Genomic DNA, 20,084 nt, shown 5'->3' on the forward strand with positions numbered 1-20,084 from the left:
CAATGATCACTACATGTCTCGGGATACAAAAAGATATAGCCATCAGTTTTCCAATCTGCACTAAAAAAGCAGCTGACCCAACAAAAAGCTGCAATTTGTTGTGTTTTGTGACTTGGACTGCGTTGATGACTATGCTACAAAAAAGCTAGTAAGCGAAACTATGAGACATTTTGTTAAAATAAGCTTCATTTGAAGACATATCCATATATCAAATGGATAGAAAGTTGTTCAGGATTGTTCAGAAATTTCAGTTGTTACGTATGCTGTATCATGAATATGTTATTGATAGAGTCTGTAAAATAACTGTATATATATAAATAAATTGTGAAAAAAATAACAATTGTACTTAAGCTTAGTATGTTTTATTTAATTGCAAATATTTAGGTATTAGTTTCGAAAGGAAAAAACATATACATTTTTTTCATTTTTACAACTTCATCTTCTGGATGTGCAGATCATCTTTTGTGTATTAATCTATTTTCATTTGCCAACTTATCAATCAGTATTAATGCATTATTTTGTTTCTGATCGTGTTTACATATTAGACATGGAAATTTATTCAGAAAGTGGTTTTTGTACAGAGTTTATTAATACGTTGATCATAAGATTGGAAAATTATCTTATGTCACCAATTTCAGTCTTGAAAGAATTTTCATTTCATTTTTAAATCTTTTCATTAAAAGAAAAATCTCTGGTCTCGCACATTATCCTTAAGAATATTTTAAATTCGCCTTTCTTTAAAATAGGTACTGATTAAACTGGTTGCAGAACATGTGATTTACCTCACACTTATTAGTAACGGAATTGAAAACAACTATCTGTCTATGGCTGCAATCAAAGGGACAAGAAAAATTAAAATATGATTTTGATTTTGTTCAATCATTAATGAAAGTGAAATAGGGATTTTCGCAGCCTTTTTTTGCTTAGTTTTGTCAAAATATGCAAAGAAACGTCGCTAATGAATTAATCACTTGCAAGTAAATAATTCATCCTCATTAAATCCGTATTCATGTCAACTTCCATTGAACCCTTCAGCTTAAGATGGGTTACGCATTAAATATGTGGTTTCAGCTCTTGAAAAGAAAAGAATGTCAACTTTGGTTATGAAAAAAAACACTCATTCTTATACAGGTAAAAACGATTATCAACATATCTTTTTCAAACATTTAGCATGAAATTTATCAGACCTGAACAAAATCCGATTCCATGAGTTCACTCCCAATTTAGATCTATGTGTATGTTTATATCGGGTTGTACGACCGTTACAAGTCTACGGATGGCATCTCGATGGTTAGTTTGATGGCATTTAATCTGAAAAAACAAGGCATGGTAGTACATTTATAGAGAACGTGTATTATAAATAGTTTATATTAGACCTCTTTTACAATTTGGATATACGTCTTAGTATGTTATTTATCAAATATGAGAATTTCAGTCAAATTGGTGAAAATTTATTTGACGGCTAATGCTCATTTTCAAAATTGTAGGGTCTTTTCAAGTCCAACATTGCTTACAAGCATTAATTATAGAACATAATATAGATCTGCCTTTCAAACGTAAATTGTGTCCTCAAGCAAGGCAAGCCTCGCGCTTTAAATAATAAAATTTAACTGTCTCGAGTGGAGAAATATCGCAACACACTTGTTGCAGTGTAAGAAATTATATATAAATGTAATTAACATAGCTTTAAACCAAACTACAAGCATGTTCTCGTTCGTTGTTTGAATATAAGTATAGACCTGTGTTGTGTAGTTATATAACTCTTACATGCAAATAGACCCATCAAATGCAAATATTACTTTGGCTTTGTCAGGTACCGTGCTACGAAAATTGAAAAAAACTTGTTAGAAAAACTAGGAGCCATGTTGTCTAATATTTTTATTCGAACATGAATCCATCTATCAAATGGTTCGATCAGTGCCGAAAGTTCAGACATTTTAAGTATGTTGCTGACAAAGTCTGTAATAATATTGTTTATCTATCCAAAAACCAGTTCATTAATTTTTTCGAGAAAGAACTTTAAATCAAAAGTTTAATCTTGTAATCTCATTATATACATGTACACCTACATGTATAGCCTAGGCTGACATTTTAATACATCATACATCTGTTCTTTCCTCCATAAATCGGTAGATTTGTTATAGAATATGATATATAGTTCTTTCTTTAATCTATGGCTTCCTATATTTCATAACGTTACGCAAGATTCCATTTAAAGAATCTTACGAAATGGGATTTTCTAGACATGACAAGCTAAACCTATTTTCAGAATATAATAAAAGGCAGTATGGTGTATATGTCAAAAACGATCTTTATAAAAATTGCCTTTCACATTTTTTGAAAACTCGGCTAATTTGAACTGGACATAATTTATGTTTTAGTTGTAAGACAGATTTTGTTTTGATGGCAGGTTTATTTTGTTTCCGTGTTTATTGTAAATAGTTTTTGTATGTTGATGGTATTTTAATGTTTGTAATTTTAGTTATTCATTCTATTTATTAGGGGGTGAGCCCTGTCTGATTTTACGCGTAATTTTATTGTTTATCTGTCCGAAAATCAGTTTATCGTATTTTTGCAGAAAGAACTTTAAATCAAAAGTAACATATCTTGTAATCTCATTATATACACCTACATGTATAAACTAGGCTTACATTTCAATACATCATAAATCTGTTCTTTCCTCTACGTGTTTGTCAACGGACTCGGCATTCCAATTTGAACCAATTGTGCCCCTTTTCTTGCCGACTTGTTTCTTCATTATTATTATTCATACAGGAACTTCTTAGGAAGAAAGATAAGAAGTTAGCAATATCCTTTAACTCTACTTTCCACCATATAGTTGACGTTCGTTCACTTAATAATTCAAAATTGGGTGACTATGTTGAACGCATCTATCCCATCGAACTAGAGATAAAGGATACCACAGATACAGGTAAGTCGGCCTCATATCTTGACTTACATCTAGAAATTGACAATGAGGGTCGGCTGAAAACAAAACTTTATGACACAAGAGAGATGAGTTCAGCTTTGCAATTGTGAACTTTCCATTTTAAGTAGCAACATTCCAGCAGCACCTGCATTCGGGGTATATATCTCCCAATTGATACGATATTCCCGTGCTTGCATTTCCTATCATGATTTTCTTGATAGAGGGTTGATGTTTACAAGGAAGCTATTAAACCAAGAGTTCCAAATGGTGAAGTTGAAATCATCCCTTCGAAAATTTTACGGACGCCATCACGAGTTGGTTCACTGTTATGGAATAACCGTTTCACAAATTGTATTGGATATGATCCTTACGTCGTAACTACAATCCTCTTCCCTTTCATGAATGTGACCTACCGAATTAGACTATGTACCGGATTCGTTATAACATAAGCAACACGACGGGTGCCACATGTGGAGCAGGATCTGCTTACCCTTCCGGAGCACCTGAGATCACCCCAAGTTTTTGGTGGGGTTCGTGTTGCTTATTCTTTAGTTTTCTATGTTGTGTCATGTATTCTATTGTTGGTCTGTTTGTCTTCTTTCATTTTTAGCCAGGCGTTGTCAGTTTTTTTTTTTTTCGATTTATGAGTTTGACTGTCCCTCTGGTATCTTTCATCCCTCTTTTATGTGGTTATTTTATTTATTTTATGACCTTGGGTGTCCCAAACAATACTTGGTAATGTTTATATAAAGTATTTTGCTGCCTGAAGACGAATTCAAATATACCCTGCTTATACATCAAACTTAAGCTTGGAGTCACTTTTATAAGCTCATACCAGACATAAATTAAAGAAGACGAAAGAGACAATGAAATGTTATTGTTGGAATACTACGTAAATAAATTCCAATCCCAGATTAATAAGGTCCATGAAATGATAATAATGATGAAACTATAGATAGTTCTTTTTTTGTAAACAGGCGATGTATTATTCTTTTGGCTAATGATAAATGCCAAAATAAAGCTATCATCTCTGTATTGCCTCTATATAATCTCATATTAGCTAGCGCTTTATTGCAGTCATTAATCGATTTTATTACTTCATCTTTATTATATTATATATCAACAAGTTGACTTTAAAATCGTGTATAAATCTTAGGGCTCAGTTAAAAAACTCAGTTAAAAAAAAAGCTCAGTTAAAGAACTCAATTAAAACAGCTCAGTTAAAAAAAAGAGAAAAGTAAATGTAAGCTTTTTAAACAATAGAATAAAACGTCAATTTAAAGATCATTTGCAAGACACAATAGTAACTAGCGTTGTTTTTTTTTTTTTTTTTTTCTTTTATGGCGAATTGACATTATTAACCTGATAATCTCTGATACCGCTGTGCAAATAAATTTGAACATTTAATTTACTTGACTTTCAAGCTTGTTATATTTTTCTCTGACATTTAAATGTTAATCCATCTTAACCTTTTTTCATTATCTGCTCAAATATAAATAGTATCGGAAGATGATGACATTGGATAGTGCATGTTGAAGACGGTTTTGTTTTTGTCAGTATCTCATTTCTTCGAAGATTAAAATACATTTTTGATCCCTTACCTAGAGATGAATAAAGCATGCATTGTGCGTTTTCGGTCATAAAAGGGAAAAGAATGTCAACATATTGCAAGTTAAACAAAGGTAAATCATTTGATTGACTGATTCGATCCACAAGAAACATTCTTATACAGGTAAAAACGATAATTAACACACATCATTAATCTTTATGGAATTAAACAGGCCTAGAAAATCCAATTGCTTGAGTTCCGTGACTTGTTTGTACAACTGCATACCATTCACCATTTACTTTTTAGTAGTGTTTCCCTTTATAGGGTCCTTATACCGACCTCATCACAAAATGTAAACTATGCAAAGTTACATATATAGTCAATAGACGATGAAAGAAAGGAAACGAATTATACCCATGAAAAGGAATTGGAACAACGCTTGTACACCTGCATACCAATCATCATGTATGTATCACTAGTGATTTTTCTTTAACTAACCTCATCACAAACTGTAACATATACCCCACAGACAAATACGACGACAGAAACGTGATAACAATATAAATGATATAAGACAAAAAAAAAATCAATTTTTGCAGTCGTATAAAAACTAAGCTATAACCATTGAACCAGGAAAATGAGGTCAATATAAATGTGAGATGGAAAATTCGTAACATGAGGCATCTATATACAAAGTATGAAGCATCCAGGTCTTTCACCTTCTAAGATAAAAAGCAGTTAGCTTGTACACCACTGTTGTAACTATCTATATGCCAAGCTTTCTGTGAGTTTTTGGCAGACTTGACAATAATTATTCAAGCATTATTTTATTTTGCTTACAATCTAAATTGGGTTTGCTCATTGTTAAAGTCTGGTTTGGTGGAGAGTTTTCTCATTGGCAATTATATTTCTTGTGTCCTTAGAAATTTATTCTGTAGATTAAATCTTCATATATATATATGCCTTCATTGACCTTTTATCAAAATATACAAATGTATTTATCTTTACTTTTAAGGATGCCACAAAAAAAGCAATACCTGCAGGAGTCCCTTGATAAGGCCATTGGTGCAGTAAATTCAAACAAATTAAGTATTTCTAAAGCAGCTACAGAATATGGGGTACCAAGGACAACCATATCAGACCATGTCAAGGGAAAGTATGACAACCATTTGAATGGACCTTCAAAGATGCTGACAGATGAGGAAGAGACATCTTTAATAAACTACGTCAAGTATATGGCAGAGAGAGGTTTTCCTTTGACAAGAAGAATGTTAAAAGCATTCGTAATTTCTATCATTGAGAAATCAGGTAGATCAACTTTATTCAATATGGAAAAAGGTCCTAGTAACAAATGGGTCAACAAACTTCTAAACAGACACCCTGAATTGTCGGAAAAACTACCAGAACAGCAGGACAAAGCCAGGAGACGCATGTCTAATGTCACTGTGGTTGACCAATATTTCAAGTTGCTAGTGGACACAGTCGACTCTTTAGGATTAACAAATAAACCCAACCAGATATTTAACTGTGACGAGTCTGGCTTCAGTGGTAAAGAAAAAAGTAAGGAAAAAGTTTTAACAATAAAAGGGTCACACAGCTACCAACAGAAAGTATTAGTCCATGGTCACATTACAGTTCACATGTGCATAGCAGCGGATGGACATGTCCTCCCTTCATTTCTGATTTTTGATGGTTGCCTGCCTCATAGGAGCTTTAAGGATGGTGTTCCAGATAACTGGTTATATGGATCCTCTGAATCCGGGTACATGGATACCGAGTTGTTTGAAAACTGGTTCGACAAAGTTTTCATACCATTCTGTGGAACAAGAAGACCAGTACTGCTGATTTTTGATAACCACGATTCCCATATCAGTATTGACCTGATAGAGAAGGCCAAAGCTAACAACATTCACATCATTGGTTTACCACCTCATACTACACATCTGCTGCAGCCACTGGATGTTGCCATCTTTGGACCTCTAAAAGAAAAAGTGAACCAATTATCAGTTACCTTGGGAAACCTGAACAAGTGTGCCACCATAGGCAAAGCCAAGTTTCCTGCTTTATTAAGGTATTTACATGTACATATGCTTGGATTAGATGTTTATGTATTTTTTTGGTACAACCGAATTTTCAAGCAATCAAATTTTGAGGATTGGGAATTAAAATAATTAAATTCATAGATTTCTGTCATCTGAATTTCCATCACAAGTATCTGATATGGCTAAAATGTAACAATTCATAACAGAATGCAACAAAATTAACTAAAAACATATCATGACTGTTTATTTTACAACAAAACATATCTAAAAATGGTGGACTTCCGGTTGGGGTGTGTATAATACTGGAAACAATTTCGGTAAACACACAATTTTTTCCAGATTTTGACATTCAAAAATAAAAATAAATAAAAAATTATTTGCCGACCTACCAACCTCATTTTTTAAAAGTATGTAACTTGAACCACACACATAGAATAACCATACATTGTCTCGAAATATCAATGTTATTTGTACAAGGCTTAGAAACAGGTAGAAAGCGAGGCTGTGCTGAGCGAGCATTTCTACCTGTTTCGAGCCGAGTACAAATAACCGATTGATATTTCGAGACAATGTATGGTTATCCTTTATATACTGCAACTCATATAAGTGTTTTAAATGAAGTATTTAGTGTAAAAACAATCATTTTTAAATTTGGAGCGAACGACGTAAAATTTCCCAAACCTGTATGTTTTATTGACGTCATAAATAAAATTCTACGGAAACGCATTGTCAACCTCATAAACAAGGTGATATACGGTCATGGACTGTATATGACATATAAATATACAGTCAATGCAATTTGACTGCTCAAATAGGACAGCTGCAGTATATATTTTTATTTGGCCTCAACAAGTATTTTTTAAGTTAATGGTGTTAAATACTTACTGATTTTCAGTTTTTTGTCAGCAGACTTCAAACTTCAATTTCACATGAACTGTATAATCTAATTTCTGTAACATATATAAACACTGACAAGAACATGCAACTTACACTTTTTTCTTCAGTAATGGGTATCATTTTTATTTGCAGCACTGCAATTGACCAGACTACAACACTAGCAAGGGTCAAAGAGTCTTTCAGGAAATCTGGAATGTATCCTGTAGACAGATCCATAATTCCAAATTCACAACTTGCGCCCGCCGACTTCAACAAATCTGAAAAGACAAATAAAGAAACTATAGTCGCCGTCAGCTGAAATTCGTAGCGGTTATCGGTAAAAATAATCTAAACTATCAATCGCGTTCACTCGAGATATAGTTTTTCACATTCCATTCATAAATCGCAAATAGAAAAACCACTACTGACCTACCTTTTAAGTGATCGCACTGTAATAATCCTGACCTTCACATTTTCCAGAATATTTTCCATTGTAATTCCGCCATCTTTGTTTCTATGAGGATCATTTGTTTACATATGACATTCGTCACTGTACGCAGTTTCCTGAAATGTTCCTTTCATTGATGTGATAAGGTTTCCCGCGCTTTATGCAAATTTTATGAAATTGAACTCCACGGAAACACTTCCGGTAAAAACAATGGCTGATTCCACCATTCAAAATCGTCTATGAAAAAGTGAAGGTCAGGATTATTACAGTGCGATCACTTAAAAGGTAGGTCAGTAGTGGTTTTTCTTTTTGCGATTTATGAATGGAATGTGAAAAACTATATCTCGAGTGAACGCGATTGATAGTTTAGATTATTTTTACCGATAACCGCTACGAATTTCAGCTGACGGCGACTATACAGATGTAGATACAACAACAATCACCAGTAATGGTAAACTATTTATTTCATTTGATTTGTTATATTAGGCCTGAAATAAAATATTGTTTGTTTCCAAAATCCCGACAAACCTTGCAAAAATGGTGCTACTCATTATGAAATTTTATTGTCATAACTTTTTTCTGGGTAGGTACGTTTGGGCAAACAAACCTATTATTCATTATGGCCTTATCCCATACATGAATACATATTGTTAAGCAGTGATATTGTTTGCCTTATATTAATGGAGAAAAAGGCTTTTCCCCTGGAGGAAAATCCCAATTTGAAAAAAAATGGCTTAAAATATTCCCAAAAACAACTTTTTTCCCAAACAGTGCAGTCTCAGTACTAATTGTGCATGAATTCAAACTGACAAACACTCATTTTAACTTTGTTTCTTGCCTAAAATTACTGTAGGTGCAGATTTGAGGGTCTGGTTATGTATCATCACTGACAAAAAGAGGTTTTATTTCAAAGCAGGGTTTGACTCTTGAAATGGAGTCTGTAAATTGAAGTTTCAGTCAAATTCATTGTTTATTCCAAAATTCCCAATTTGATGAAAATTACGCATATTTTCGAATAAAAAAGGGTGGAGGTAGTTTTGAAAAAAAAAATCAAGAATATTGCTGACTGTTTAGAGGTGGGAAGTTCTTGTCCATTCATTATAGATGTGTTTTGTCATTTGATTTTGCCATGTGATTATGGACTTCCTGATAGGATTTTCCTCTGAGTTCAGTATCTTTGTGATTTTACTTTTTTACTCTCAATGATGATGTGATACCAATATACGACCAACATTTCTTAATTTTTGTGTTTCGTATAAAATTTTTAACTGCATTCCATTCAGTGTTTCTCTAAAAGAAGAAATTTGTATGTATTTCCCATAGGGTCCTATGTTAAACTTAATCCCCACCATGGTGGCCATCTAGGCATCTTGGAAGTTGGATTGGCTAAAAAGTAATAACTACTGGTCATTATCTCATTAAGAACATTCATGCTATGCTTGGTTTCATTCCATTCAGCATGTTCAGTGGTTTTCTAAACGAAGACATTTGTTTGTGTTTCCCATGGTGACTTATTGATGACATCAAAATTTCAATGTAGGATAAAAAACTTAATTCACAGTTTTTTCACTGACCCCCACACCCACCTCTTCACTTAATTTGGGGAAAATTGATTGGCCAATGGGGATTACATATAAACAAACAATTACAGGCTCTCGACTTGGGACAGGCTATAAATATACCTAATCACTAATCATTCCATTCTAAAATTACACAACTTTTTCATCCAGTTGACAAATGGTTGAAGCTAACTGGGATTTTTTTTAAACCATGCGACATACATGATGCTTTTTCATGAGACCTGTTTAACCTACCGCACATATTTCAAACAAAATATTCTTTTTCTTCATTTTCAATTTCGAAATAGTGGATCATACCCTATCAAAGTTTCTTAATGATCGCTTTCTAAAGTTTTTCCTCCCTCAGCTGACTACTGAGGACCTGCGGCCTGACCCAAACAGGAAGTTATACAACTGACTGTTTTTCCAGGATTGGATTAAAAAGCCATTTAAAAAAAAGAGGGGACAAAAGATACCCAAGGGACAATCAAACTCATAAATCTAAAACAAACTGACAACGCCATGGCTAAAAATGAAAATCAAAGCCTTAAAGGCTGTAAAAGCAATTGCTGCCATGTTAATGTTTGGGGACTTTTATTTTTCATCCACATATATACAAGAATTAAACCTGACATGAGTGTTGTCTAGTTAAAAGTAAGAAGGTTTTAACTTTATATAAATAAAAGACTTTAGCAGAAAGTCATTTTTAATATGTTTTATATTTCACAAGGAGACAACACGTTTACCAGGCTAAAGTTGGGGTCAAATATACATGTGCTGAAACATATAACTCAAAAAGAAATCATCATGGATTATCCCCTGGTAGTGTTTGTAACTTCCTTGGCAATAATTTCCTTTATTGATTTAATTTTAACAATTTCCATTATTAATTTATATTTAACCATTAACACAAATGATTAAGTTAAAACATTTCAACTTTCCAGACGCAAATGTTAAAAAACGGGAAAGAAATTAAATATCTTACAAGACATAAACATGTAAAGAATAAATGTATATTTCAGCTTAATAAAAATATTTTCATAATGTTACTTTGTCATCATTTTTAAAACTAAGTTCCAAACATTATTGCTCAATTGATATGTGTCCTTCTGATGCGGTACGAGCACAGGCACTTGTTTCTATCCATAGGAAGGTCGATTTTATATATCCATATAAATAGTTTTATATGGATAGTCGACCTTCCTATGGATAGAAACAAGTGCATGTGGGTACGAGATAACTACAATTCTCATGCAATCCCGAAAAGGGGGGGTCATCACAGACAAACATGACATTAAATCGTTATCACTGAACTAGTATATATATTGTATAGGGGCCAGCTGAAGGACGCCTCTGGGTGCGGGAATTTTTCGCTGCATTGAAGACCTGTTGGTGACCTTAATTCTGCTGTTGTATGTTTTTCTATGGTCGGGTTGTTGTCTCTTTGACAAATTCCCCATTTCCATTCTCAATTTTATTATACGAACAAGAACAAACAGCTCTACGTTGCTTTGATATTTATCAATTTTCAGGAAACATTGCGAAAAATGATCTTCAATATTTCGAAAACATGTGAAATAAAATTGCTAACACGGTGGACCGTCGAGTGTCAACAAACGTAGTAGACTTGTTCACTGAAAAGACGAGGATAATGGTTTCATCTGACATTTGTTATGCAAACCCAGTTTTGATCATGATATTTAAAAAGACGTACTTTTTTTCAATCTATGTATTAATAAACTAGAAAATTCCAAATTGTAAATATCTCTTCATCTGGACCGACTTGGCATCTACTACGTTTGGACGGGTCCATTTCATTAGTAAGGTGATCGATAAATATTACGGAGTTTTGACAGAAAAGGAAAACGAACTTATTGTTATGTGTTTTGAACAAGGGTTTCGTTCCGCTAAATTATTTGCGCAAATAAAGTTTGTCTATTTTTAGATTACAGGTAATAATTTGACACTACGCATTAACCTGTGTAGTGATTTTGATTTTACGATAAATGTATGAATGAACGATAATTTTATGAATGAACAAGAGCACCTGACCTCTTAAAGAAACACAAATTAAACATAAAAAACCGTATTTATTAGGAAATAATTCAGTTAAATTTTCAATACTAAATCAACAACTGAAATGAATCCATATTTTGTTGAAACATCGTACGAACGGCGGAAAACGGAATCGCATTTATAAAAATGTACTTTTTTTCACTCGGACTTCTATGATATTTGATAGTCAAACGGTTGACCCTTTAAATACAAAAATACATCTACAAGAACATATTCTGAAACTTCTTAAATCCACTAACTTTTTTTAAAGTTTCAAGCTATGTATTGCATTAGAAAACATACATAGGTGTTAAAGAATGACTGACCAGGAGCCTGTTTAACAAAATACTATGGCTTGATCTGGGCGGAGTCTCTGATCTGGGTCACAAAGATGGCCATACGCGACGGCATAAAAGCAATTGCTTTAAAAAACAACATGAACCCAATCAAATACTAGGGGTGATCTCAGGTGCTCCCAAAGTATAAGCAGATCCTGCTCCACATGTGGCACCAGTCATGTTGCTTATGTGATAACAAATCCGGTAATTAGTCTAATTAAAGGTGTATGTATCGTATGTGTTAATATACAAAAAAATAATTAAACAAAAAAATGTAACACAGCAACAAATAAATAGTTTCAATAGTGTTATTCTTGCTTGCCCATTAACTTCTGAGTTATTTAATATTTTGTTAAATTCTACATTTTTGTACCTCAAGTTTTTTCTTTTACAGAGCTCCAGGAATCAACAATTCTTTGTCACTGTTGTGGCAACACTATCTCCTATGTTAAAGAAATAGAGATGAGCATAAATGAACCAACTGAAAATCCCCTTGTAACAAAAAACTTAATTCCAAAAAGTTTAGCAGATGTGTTGTTACCTCCAGCAAATCCATCTCTAGCAAAAAAAAATTCTAGTAAAATCATAACAGAAGCCAGGGTAATAACAGGAGATGAAATGCTTCAAAAACTACAGTCAAAGCGTGATGAGGCAGTAAAGTTGGCAGAAGAAAAAGAAGAAAGAAAAACAGAAAGAGCTAGAAAAAAGGAAGAAGCTGAAGTTTTGAAGGAAGCAAAGAAAGAAGAAAGAGAAAGAAAGAAAAGAGACAGAGAAATAAGAGACACCGAAAAGGAAGAGGAAAGAGAGAGGAAGAGACAGAAGAAGGAAGAAAAAAGAAATATGCAGCAATGTAACCAACAAATCACTGCTGAATTCCACCAGTATGCTACATGTACTAAATCATCTGTAGACATGGTAGATAATAGAAGAAGTACCAGAGTAAAGACCCCTTTAATAAGGGAAGAATTTTTACAATTTGATAGCGATATGGAGATTATAGAGACAATGGAAGAATAAGGAATATATAATTAAAATCTCTCCAGACTGTATAATTTGAAGAACTGTGAAATTTATTTTAAATTTTTTTTGGATCGAAATTGCATTATATCGATATAAATCTAATACTGTTCATAACAAACTTATTGCTGCAATATTGATTTTAATTCGATAATACAATTATCATCTGTAAAAGACTTATTGTTATTACCTGTATATTGTACATGTTGTAAGCTGCAGAAAGTTAAAAGTTTTTTCTGGGTATTAAGGCATATAAGGTTTAAGATTTAGATTTCCTTTTTTGCACGTCTTCATATTGTTTCTGAAAGAAATAATTAGGAAGTGGTAGAGACAAAAAGTTTTGACCAATAATCTGGGTTCACAAATCATTTAATGAAAGATAATAATATGCAAAATTATTCTGTTATTCAACTTATTGGTAATTCATTTATATTCTAATCCAAAAAAAAAAATAAAGTAAATGTGGTATTTGAAAGATCCGAAAGCAAATGTAATGAACAAATAACAAGTTTTGATATGCATGCATAACGTATACAATATTATCTTACACTATATATACCAATATTTAAGTACAAGATCAGCAAATGATTTTTGAAGATGTTATGAATCATAATCAAATTGATAGTTTCAATAATCTTTAACTTTAATAAAAGCTTTTTATAAACATTTTAATCATCTGAAAAGATATGGACAGTTGTCAGGCTATATAGTATTCACATCGAAAAATTTCTGAATGACATATACATAATATTTTGTTCATTTAAGGTAGTACCTTAAATACTGGAGATAAGTCTGTAAAATCAGTTAATCATTTTAATCATGTTATACTGTTCAGGAAATTTTAAGCTTTTCAATGATCGAACTAGTGTTTGTCAAACTGAAATATATTCAACCATTTCTTCCCAGAAATCAATTGGTTCAAGTTTTTTGAAATTTTTGTATTCATTTCAAAGGGTCAAAGTAAATATTTTGTAAAAATTTTGTGAAAATTGAACGAGCCAAGTTAATTTTAGTCAGGTGTTGGGTAGCAGCTTAATGAATAATTGTACATGATATAGCAGACATGTGTATTTAACCTTCAGTCTACTAGCAAACTCAGATTAAACAAATTGTGTTTACAGTAGCAGAAATTGAACATTGACTTTGTTTTATTATGCCAAAATCAAACAAATACAAATTTAAATATTTGTTTATTTGCAAATCACGACCTCCAAAATGAGCAGAATAATTACTAAAACAGTGTATTTTTCAAACACAGTCAATATAAGGTATATTAAGATTTATGCCTTAATATGTAATATTATATTGTACCTGTAGTCTTCGTTGTAAACTCATCTGTTGGTTTCTTGTTTTATGGTAGTTGTCTATCTACATATTAACATTTGCACAAGTTCAAATTAAGAAGATTCTTCATCCTTTTAGGGACCCTAAAAAAACATTCAGATGAATAAAAAAAAGAAAGATGTGGTATGATTGCCAATATTAAGACAAATCTCCACAAGAGATGAAAATGACACTATTGGTCAATGTACAGCCTTCAGCAATGAGCAAAGCCCATACCACATAGTCTTCTATAGAAGACCCTGAATGTCACCAACAGCCTAACTTGGGTACAAAAAACGAATGAAAAACAAATATGTAACACATAAAAAAAAGACAACCACTGAATTACAGGCTTTTGACTTGGGACAGACACACACATCCATAATATGGCAAGGGTAAACATGATAGCAGGATCCCAACCCTCCCCCTAAGCTGGGACAGTGGTTCAACAGTACAGCATTAGAAACAACTATAAAAATCAGTTGAAAAAGGCTCAACTCATCAGATGCACAAAAATACAGGTGGACCTTTTTGGTCATGGCCGGGTACTTGTACATTTTAATTGACAAGAAAAAGACACTAGGTACAGATCTGAGAGTACTCGCAGATAACTGACAGCTACCTATATCTAACAAAAACATTGTGCATTCAAGACTAAGAACCCTGCTAGACAGATCAAATTAAAATTATAGCATATTCATATAAAACTTTCAGCTGTGGTTAGTTGCATCCCTTCAGAAAGACATACACATCTGACAAAATTACATGTACATGTATAATATTGCAGACACAGATGAACTACACAGCTACAATTTATAAATAGTATAGAATAGATGTACATGTATTAAGGTATTAAACATAAAAACCAAATAACATACACATGTACATGTAATTTGTATGTCAATAAATCACAAGAGCAATGTCAAAGAGTCTAGTACAGGAACATGCAAATTTGATTACAGTATTACATGCATACATGTACATAGGTCAATAAATCACAAGGTCAAGAAGTCTAGTAGTACAAGTACAAGTACATCTTACTATAAACTGCAGCATATGTACATTGTATGACCAACTGTATTGAGCTTATCATTATAAAAGCCAATATATTTAACAAGAGGGAGGCAATACATGTACATTGCACCATAATCAGGTTGAGAACAACCTGTTAGATGACCTTCCATGACAATGTTTTTAAATATCCCTTTAAATGTAAGACATGCATGAGGGGTACATTAAGGTGACAATTTTTTTTGTGTAATAAGTTTCTTTTAACCAATTTAAAGTACAAACAAGTGAAACTGCGAGCTACTGCTCACTGATGATACCCCAGCAAGTGGATAATATAAATAGTGAAAAAATCTGCAAGTGTTCGGTAAACAGGAAGTTGTCGAGTGATGAATCTGAAAACACATCACACGGTTAAGCTGACTTATATAAATCCTGAAACCAAATTTTAGAAATCCTTGTATTGTAGTTTGTGAGAAAAATTGGATGAAAATTTTCAACTTGGCTATCATGTGTAAAATCATACAAGTGTTCGGTAAACAGGAAGTTGTCAAGTGATCAATCTGAAATCGCATCACACGGTATAGCTGACTTAGATAAATCCTGAAACCAAATTTCAGAAATCCTTGTGTTGTAGTTCCTGAGAAAAATATTCATGGGACGGATGGACTGACTGACGGAAGGACAGACAGAGGTAAAACAGTATACCCCCCCCTTTTTTTTTTTTAAAGCGGTGGTATAATGAGTATAAATTTGTATTTTCTAGTCTAGAAAACTTCAAAACCTTTCTGTATTATATGAATAGATGTAGACTAGATACAATTTTGAAAATTTTAAATAATCTGAAATTGAATCAATATTTTTTAGTCTGGAGCATTGATGATGGAAGTTAACTACATTTTGTACCATGGCTGGCTATACAGCCCTTGCATTCATTTCAAAATTGTCTGTAATTGTGATTACATTTAACACAGTATTTTTAGTACAGATATGCAGCTACATTATTGAAGGTAGATTTGGGACATTTATAGCATGCCTCATCAACAGTTAGGTACACTCAGACTCAGGGGCTAGCAGGTGGCCTAATTTGTAAGTACTAACACAAGACACATCAGCACATGTCATATGTTAAAAAGTTAACCTAACCATGTGATGCAAATGAAGACCCCTCAAATTGGTTCACAAAGGGTGGGGGCACTTCCTATGATATTAAATATATACAATGTGAAAGGACAAGCTGCTGGAATAGGTTGGGAAAACTATCAGTAATATTAAGACAAGTCAATAAAATTCCATAACTTCTTCAATCATCTTTCTTGGTGTTAATTGTCTGTTGTGTTTATACTATCAACCCTTGTTTCTCTTTTTAAAGGACACATTGAAAAAGAGGGGGGGGGGGGGTAGGGTTTGACGTAAAAATATTGAAATTGCCGCCATCCCCTTAAAACAACTAGAATCAAAAGGTCAACCGCTCCTTCTTCAGGTTGTCATAACCATAGGCAGATCACCCCCTTTTCTTTGTGGGAAAAAATTGGTTGATTATGTAGAGAATCATTGAAGCACGACTATTAAAAAAAAAGAGTGCCTCCCCCTTCGCTTAGGTCAGTCAGACCCCTTCCCCTTTTAGGAAAAGTTTTGGATCCTACACTGATAACAAATGGAAAAATGTCTGATTGTCACCTATCAATTAAATGTTGACCTACGTTTCAGTGAAATTACCTGCATGTAAACTGGAGGCTCTGTCTGAAAGTGAAAGTTCCGATTTCAAGTCGATCTCGACTATCACCACCAAACGTGCGGTCTTTTTGAGTTAAATCTTGACTGATTATTCGTCTGTCTTCAAATTTGTTCTCCTCATAATTGGTCAGTCAACTTCATTCCACTTCCAGCCATGCTTTCCATGTTGTTCAACGCCGGGGTTTACAATTCATCTAAAAGGGCGCCAAATTAAAATGAGGCACTTTGACGAGGTAAGCAAAGAGAGACAACTCCTGCGTAACGAAGACGACGCTTCAGCGATAAAAAAATATTTGCTCATCTCCAAATTGATTCATAACATTTAATGTAAAAAATCAATACTATACAATTTGTTAAAATCGTTTGAGACCGTGTTTAAACTCATCTGACAACCATTGAGAGAGAATTGTAACAATTTCGGTGCTGACGGTAACTGGTCCTCGGCATCTTCAAATCTCGTACGAAATCGGACGCCGTTAGGCAGCAACCATTTGATTTTCTGGGGGGGGCTATGGTTTTTTTTTCTGGACAAATTTTTTTTTTCGCCTACGGCGAAAAACAATCTATTTTTTTCGCAACAAGTCAAAAACAATTTTTTTCTTTCAATTTTAGCATTACAGATAGTGGCAGCTGAGGGTGAAACAAACATTTTTTTTTTCTCAGAATCAAAAACAAATTATTTTTTTCTCCAAAAACTGGAAACAAACTTTTTTTTCCAAAAAAAACCATAGCCCCCCCCAGAAAATCAAATGGTTGCTGCCTTAAAAGTTAATTTCTGAGAAATTTAGTTAATTTTAAATACTGACCAATTGAAATATTAAAGTAATTTTGGTAACCACTTTCCTTGTCAAAGGATAGATTTAAATGTTCTCACGTTTAGAAGATAAATGAAATATACTGACAAAAAATGACGGTAACTGGTCGTCGACCAGTAAACCATTTAAAAGTTTGAAAGTCAATAGACCATGACCGATGGGTATGGACTTCTAGTGTACATGAAAATGAGATATCCAATGTTTATACAACGGCATACCAAATACCATTGATTTAACACTATAAATCACAAAATTAATTAACAATTGATGATGCCGATGCCAGAAATTGCATTTCTATGTTACGCTGTTGACTCTGACATGAAGAGACAAAACTCAGGACAATAACAAAACTCTTCAGTTTCATAATGAAAGCACAACAAAGAAGCTACTACTAACATGAAATGCTCACCAGGTAAAAACATCCAATACACAAGGAGACATGTATTTTTGGCTTTTTGAAATAAACAGCTTTACGTGTCAGTCAAGTGAAAGAAAGGCAATTGAGGACTTTAGGGTTTAAGTTTGGTTTGGATTGATTCATAAGTTTTAAGAGTTAAAAATATTTGACACATAAAATAATTTAAAAATAGTCTAAACCTGCAATTACTTCAATAATGGTAATTTACTATTTTTGATCATGTGACTAACATGTAATAAATAAATTTTGACTTGATAAACATTTTTGCTATTTGGTCCGAGAACACAATTAATTCGTAGTGCATTTCTTTTAGAATATAAATGAAAATTAAAAAAATCCTGCCTGCGCTTTCTCAATGAAATTTTTACAGTGTGTTGTACTACTTTTGGGACAAATTATATCAAAATTATAGAAAACTTCATCGGCTCTTACTCAAAATATGGACAATTTTATGTTTAGGGCGTCTTGAAATCTTTTGACAGCTTCCGAAGTGCTAATTTTTAACCTTTTTCAGCTGGACCAAATCACTACTTTCCTTTAAAATTCTGGGCACAAACTTTTTTACAGTGTAATTTCACCCCCCTACTTCCAATTTGAGGCATAAAACATGGAGAAATAAATTTGGAAGGGGTATGAAAAATATTGGCAGGTAACCCACTGTCAACACTAGGGACTATATTCGTGAACAACGAAAATCAAAATTGGTCAAAAAGTATGTATATTGTTTTGTACATAAATAAGTTATCAGTTTTCTCATGTTTTGCAATTGTCATTTCAAGGCTTTTTTATGGCTTTCTATGACTTATGGGTTTTGCACATTGTTGATAACTTTAGATTGCATTTCTGTAAATACTGACAATGCAATTTCCTATACGAACTCCTTTTACGGTTAAAACTGTACCACTTTTACTATGAAATTTTGATACAAATCTTATCCTAGAATTGAAAGTTCATATGCACTACAATTTTTTTCAAAGATCAAAATATAGGGTTGTGCCTCATATTTTCAATGTTTATATGACCTGAACTTCTCAGAGTTTAAACTAACACTAATTTTCTTTACTACCCCTACCTCGAATAAAGGGTTACCATAGATTTCAATATAAACAATATGCACATTTATATTTACTTGTTACATTCTAAGAGTTATATCTCTGTGAGATTGAACACAGAGAGCATAACTGAGAACCAGTATGTAAACAAAATTAATTTTCTATGCATATTCAAGTTCTCCCCAAAAGAGGCGTGGTTTGAGAAACAGCTGTATTTACAAAGTGCAACCTGTAAGTTAGCCTTTAGTTGTTAGCATCTAAACTATTGAGTCTCTGGCGGAGAGCAGTCTCATTGGCAATACATTTAGCACATTTTGTACCACATGTTCTAGTGAAAACCTTCATCTGATCTTAGTAAAACTATCTTATATAATATATTATCATTTATTCTAGCTCATCATATCTATACATCAAGTATATAATAAATTCATACAACAAGAAATCTGAATATTATATATTAACTATATAAATAACTGTATGATTAGTTTTTATTGTACCCTTTGTTTTGTCTGTTTCATTTGAGAAATACATAAATTGAAATTTTTCTTTTCATGACTACATGTACCTTTTAGAAATTCATGAAAAATCCATTTTTTTTGTATCTTGCTATTATGAATCGAAAGCTATCATGGTTATACACAAAAACAACTTGGAATGTTTCAGACATAATATTATCTCATTCATTTAATAACTAAAGTCTCTCATGTTATAATAAAAAAAAATCTGTTTATCATAGTTTTGGATTTCCCTAATCTCTACTATACATGCTATACACATACAACATAAACACTCATCATACAAACAAGTTCAAATTATATTTTTACATGAATCAACACATTGATTTTAACAATATAAAGACTTTGAGAAACCATCTAGATGAAGAACAGTGCAAAATGATCTGTATATTTGATAAATTTT

General features: G+C 32.7%; 2 protein-coding genes across 2 annotated transcripts; both read left to right on the forward strand.

The window, feature by feature from the left end:
- The first annotated feature begins 5,029 nt into the window (after window positions 1–5,029).
- On the forward strand, window positions 5,030–7,715 carry LOC143084183 (uncharacterized). Its single transcript, XM_076260594.1, has 2 exons — window positions 5,030–6,549; window positions 7,550–7,715. The coding sequence occupies exons 1-2, from the start codon at window positions 5,438–5,440 to the stop codon at window positions 7,713–7,715; spliced, it is 1,278 nt and encodes a 425-aa protein (XP_076116709.1). The 5' UTR covers window positions 5,030–5,437.
- Window positions 7,716–8,266: 551 nt separating this feature from the next.
- On the forward strand, window positions 8,267–12,913 carry LOC143082791 (uncharacterized). Its single transcript, XM_076258644.1, has 2 exons — window positions 8,267–8,295; window positions 12,191–12,913. Exon 2 carries the CDS (start codon window positions 12,259–12,261, stop codon window positions 12,811–12,813), a length of 555 nt encoding a protein of 184 aa, XP_076114759.1. The 5' UTR covers window positions 8,267–8,295; window positions 12,191–12,258; the 3' UTR covers window positions 12,814–12,913.
- The last annotated feature ends 7,171 nt before the right edge of the window (window positions 12,914–20,084 follow it).

This window comes from Mytilus galloprovincialis, chromosome 7 (assembly GCF_965363235.1).
Source record: "Mytilus galloprovincialis chromosome 7, xbMytGall1.hap1.1, whole genome shotgun sequence".
Lineage (NCBI taxonomy): Eukaryota > Metazoa > Mollusca > Bivalvia > Mytilida > Mytilidae > Mytilus > Mytilus galloprovincialis.

What these genes read in the sequence shown, in the direction of transcription:
- LOC143084183 (XM_076260594.1), top strand. Translation starts at nt 5,438, where the DNA reads ATGCCTTCATTGACCTTTTATCAAAATATACAAATGTATTTATCTTTA. An exon ending in AAGTTTCCTGCTTTATTAAG is followed by an intron (nt 6,550 to 7,549) that starts GTATTTACATGT and finishes TTTTATTTGCAG; the next exon opens with CACTGCAATTGACCAGACTA.
- LOC143082791 (XM_076258644.1), top strand. Translation starts at nt 12,259, where the DNA reads ATGAGCATAAATGAACCAACTGAAAATCCCCTTGTAACAAAAAACTTA.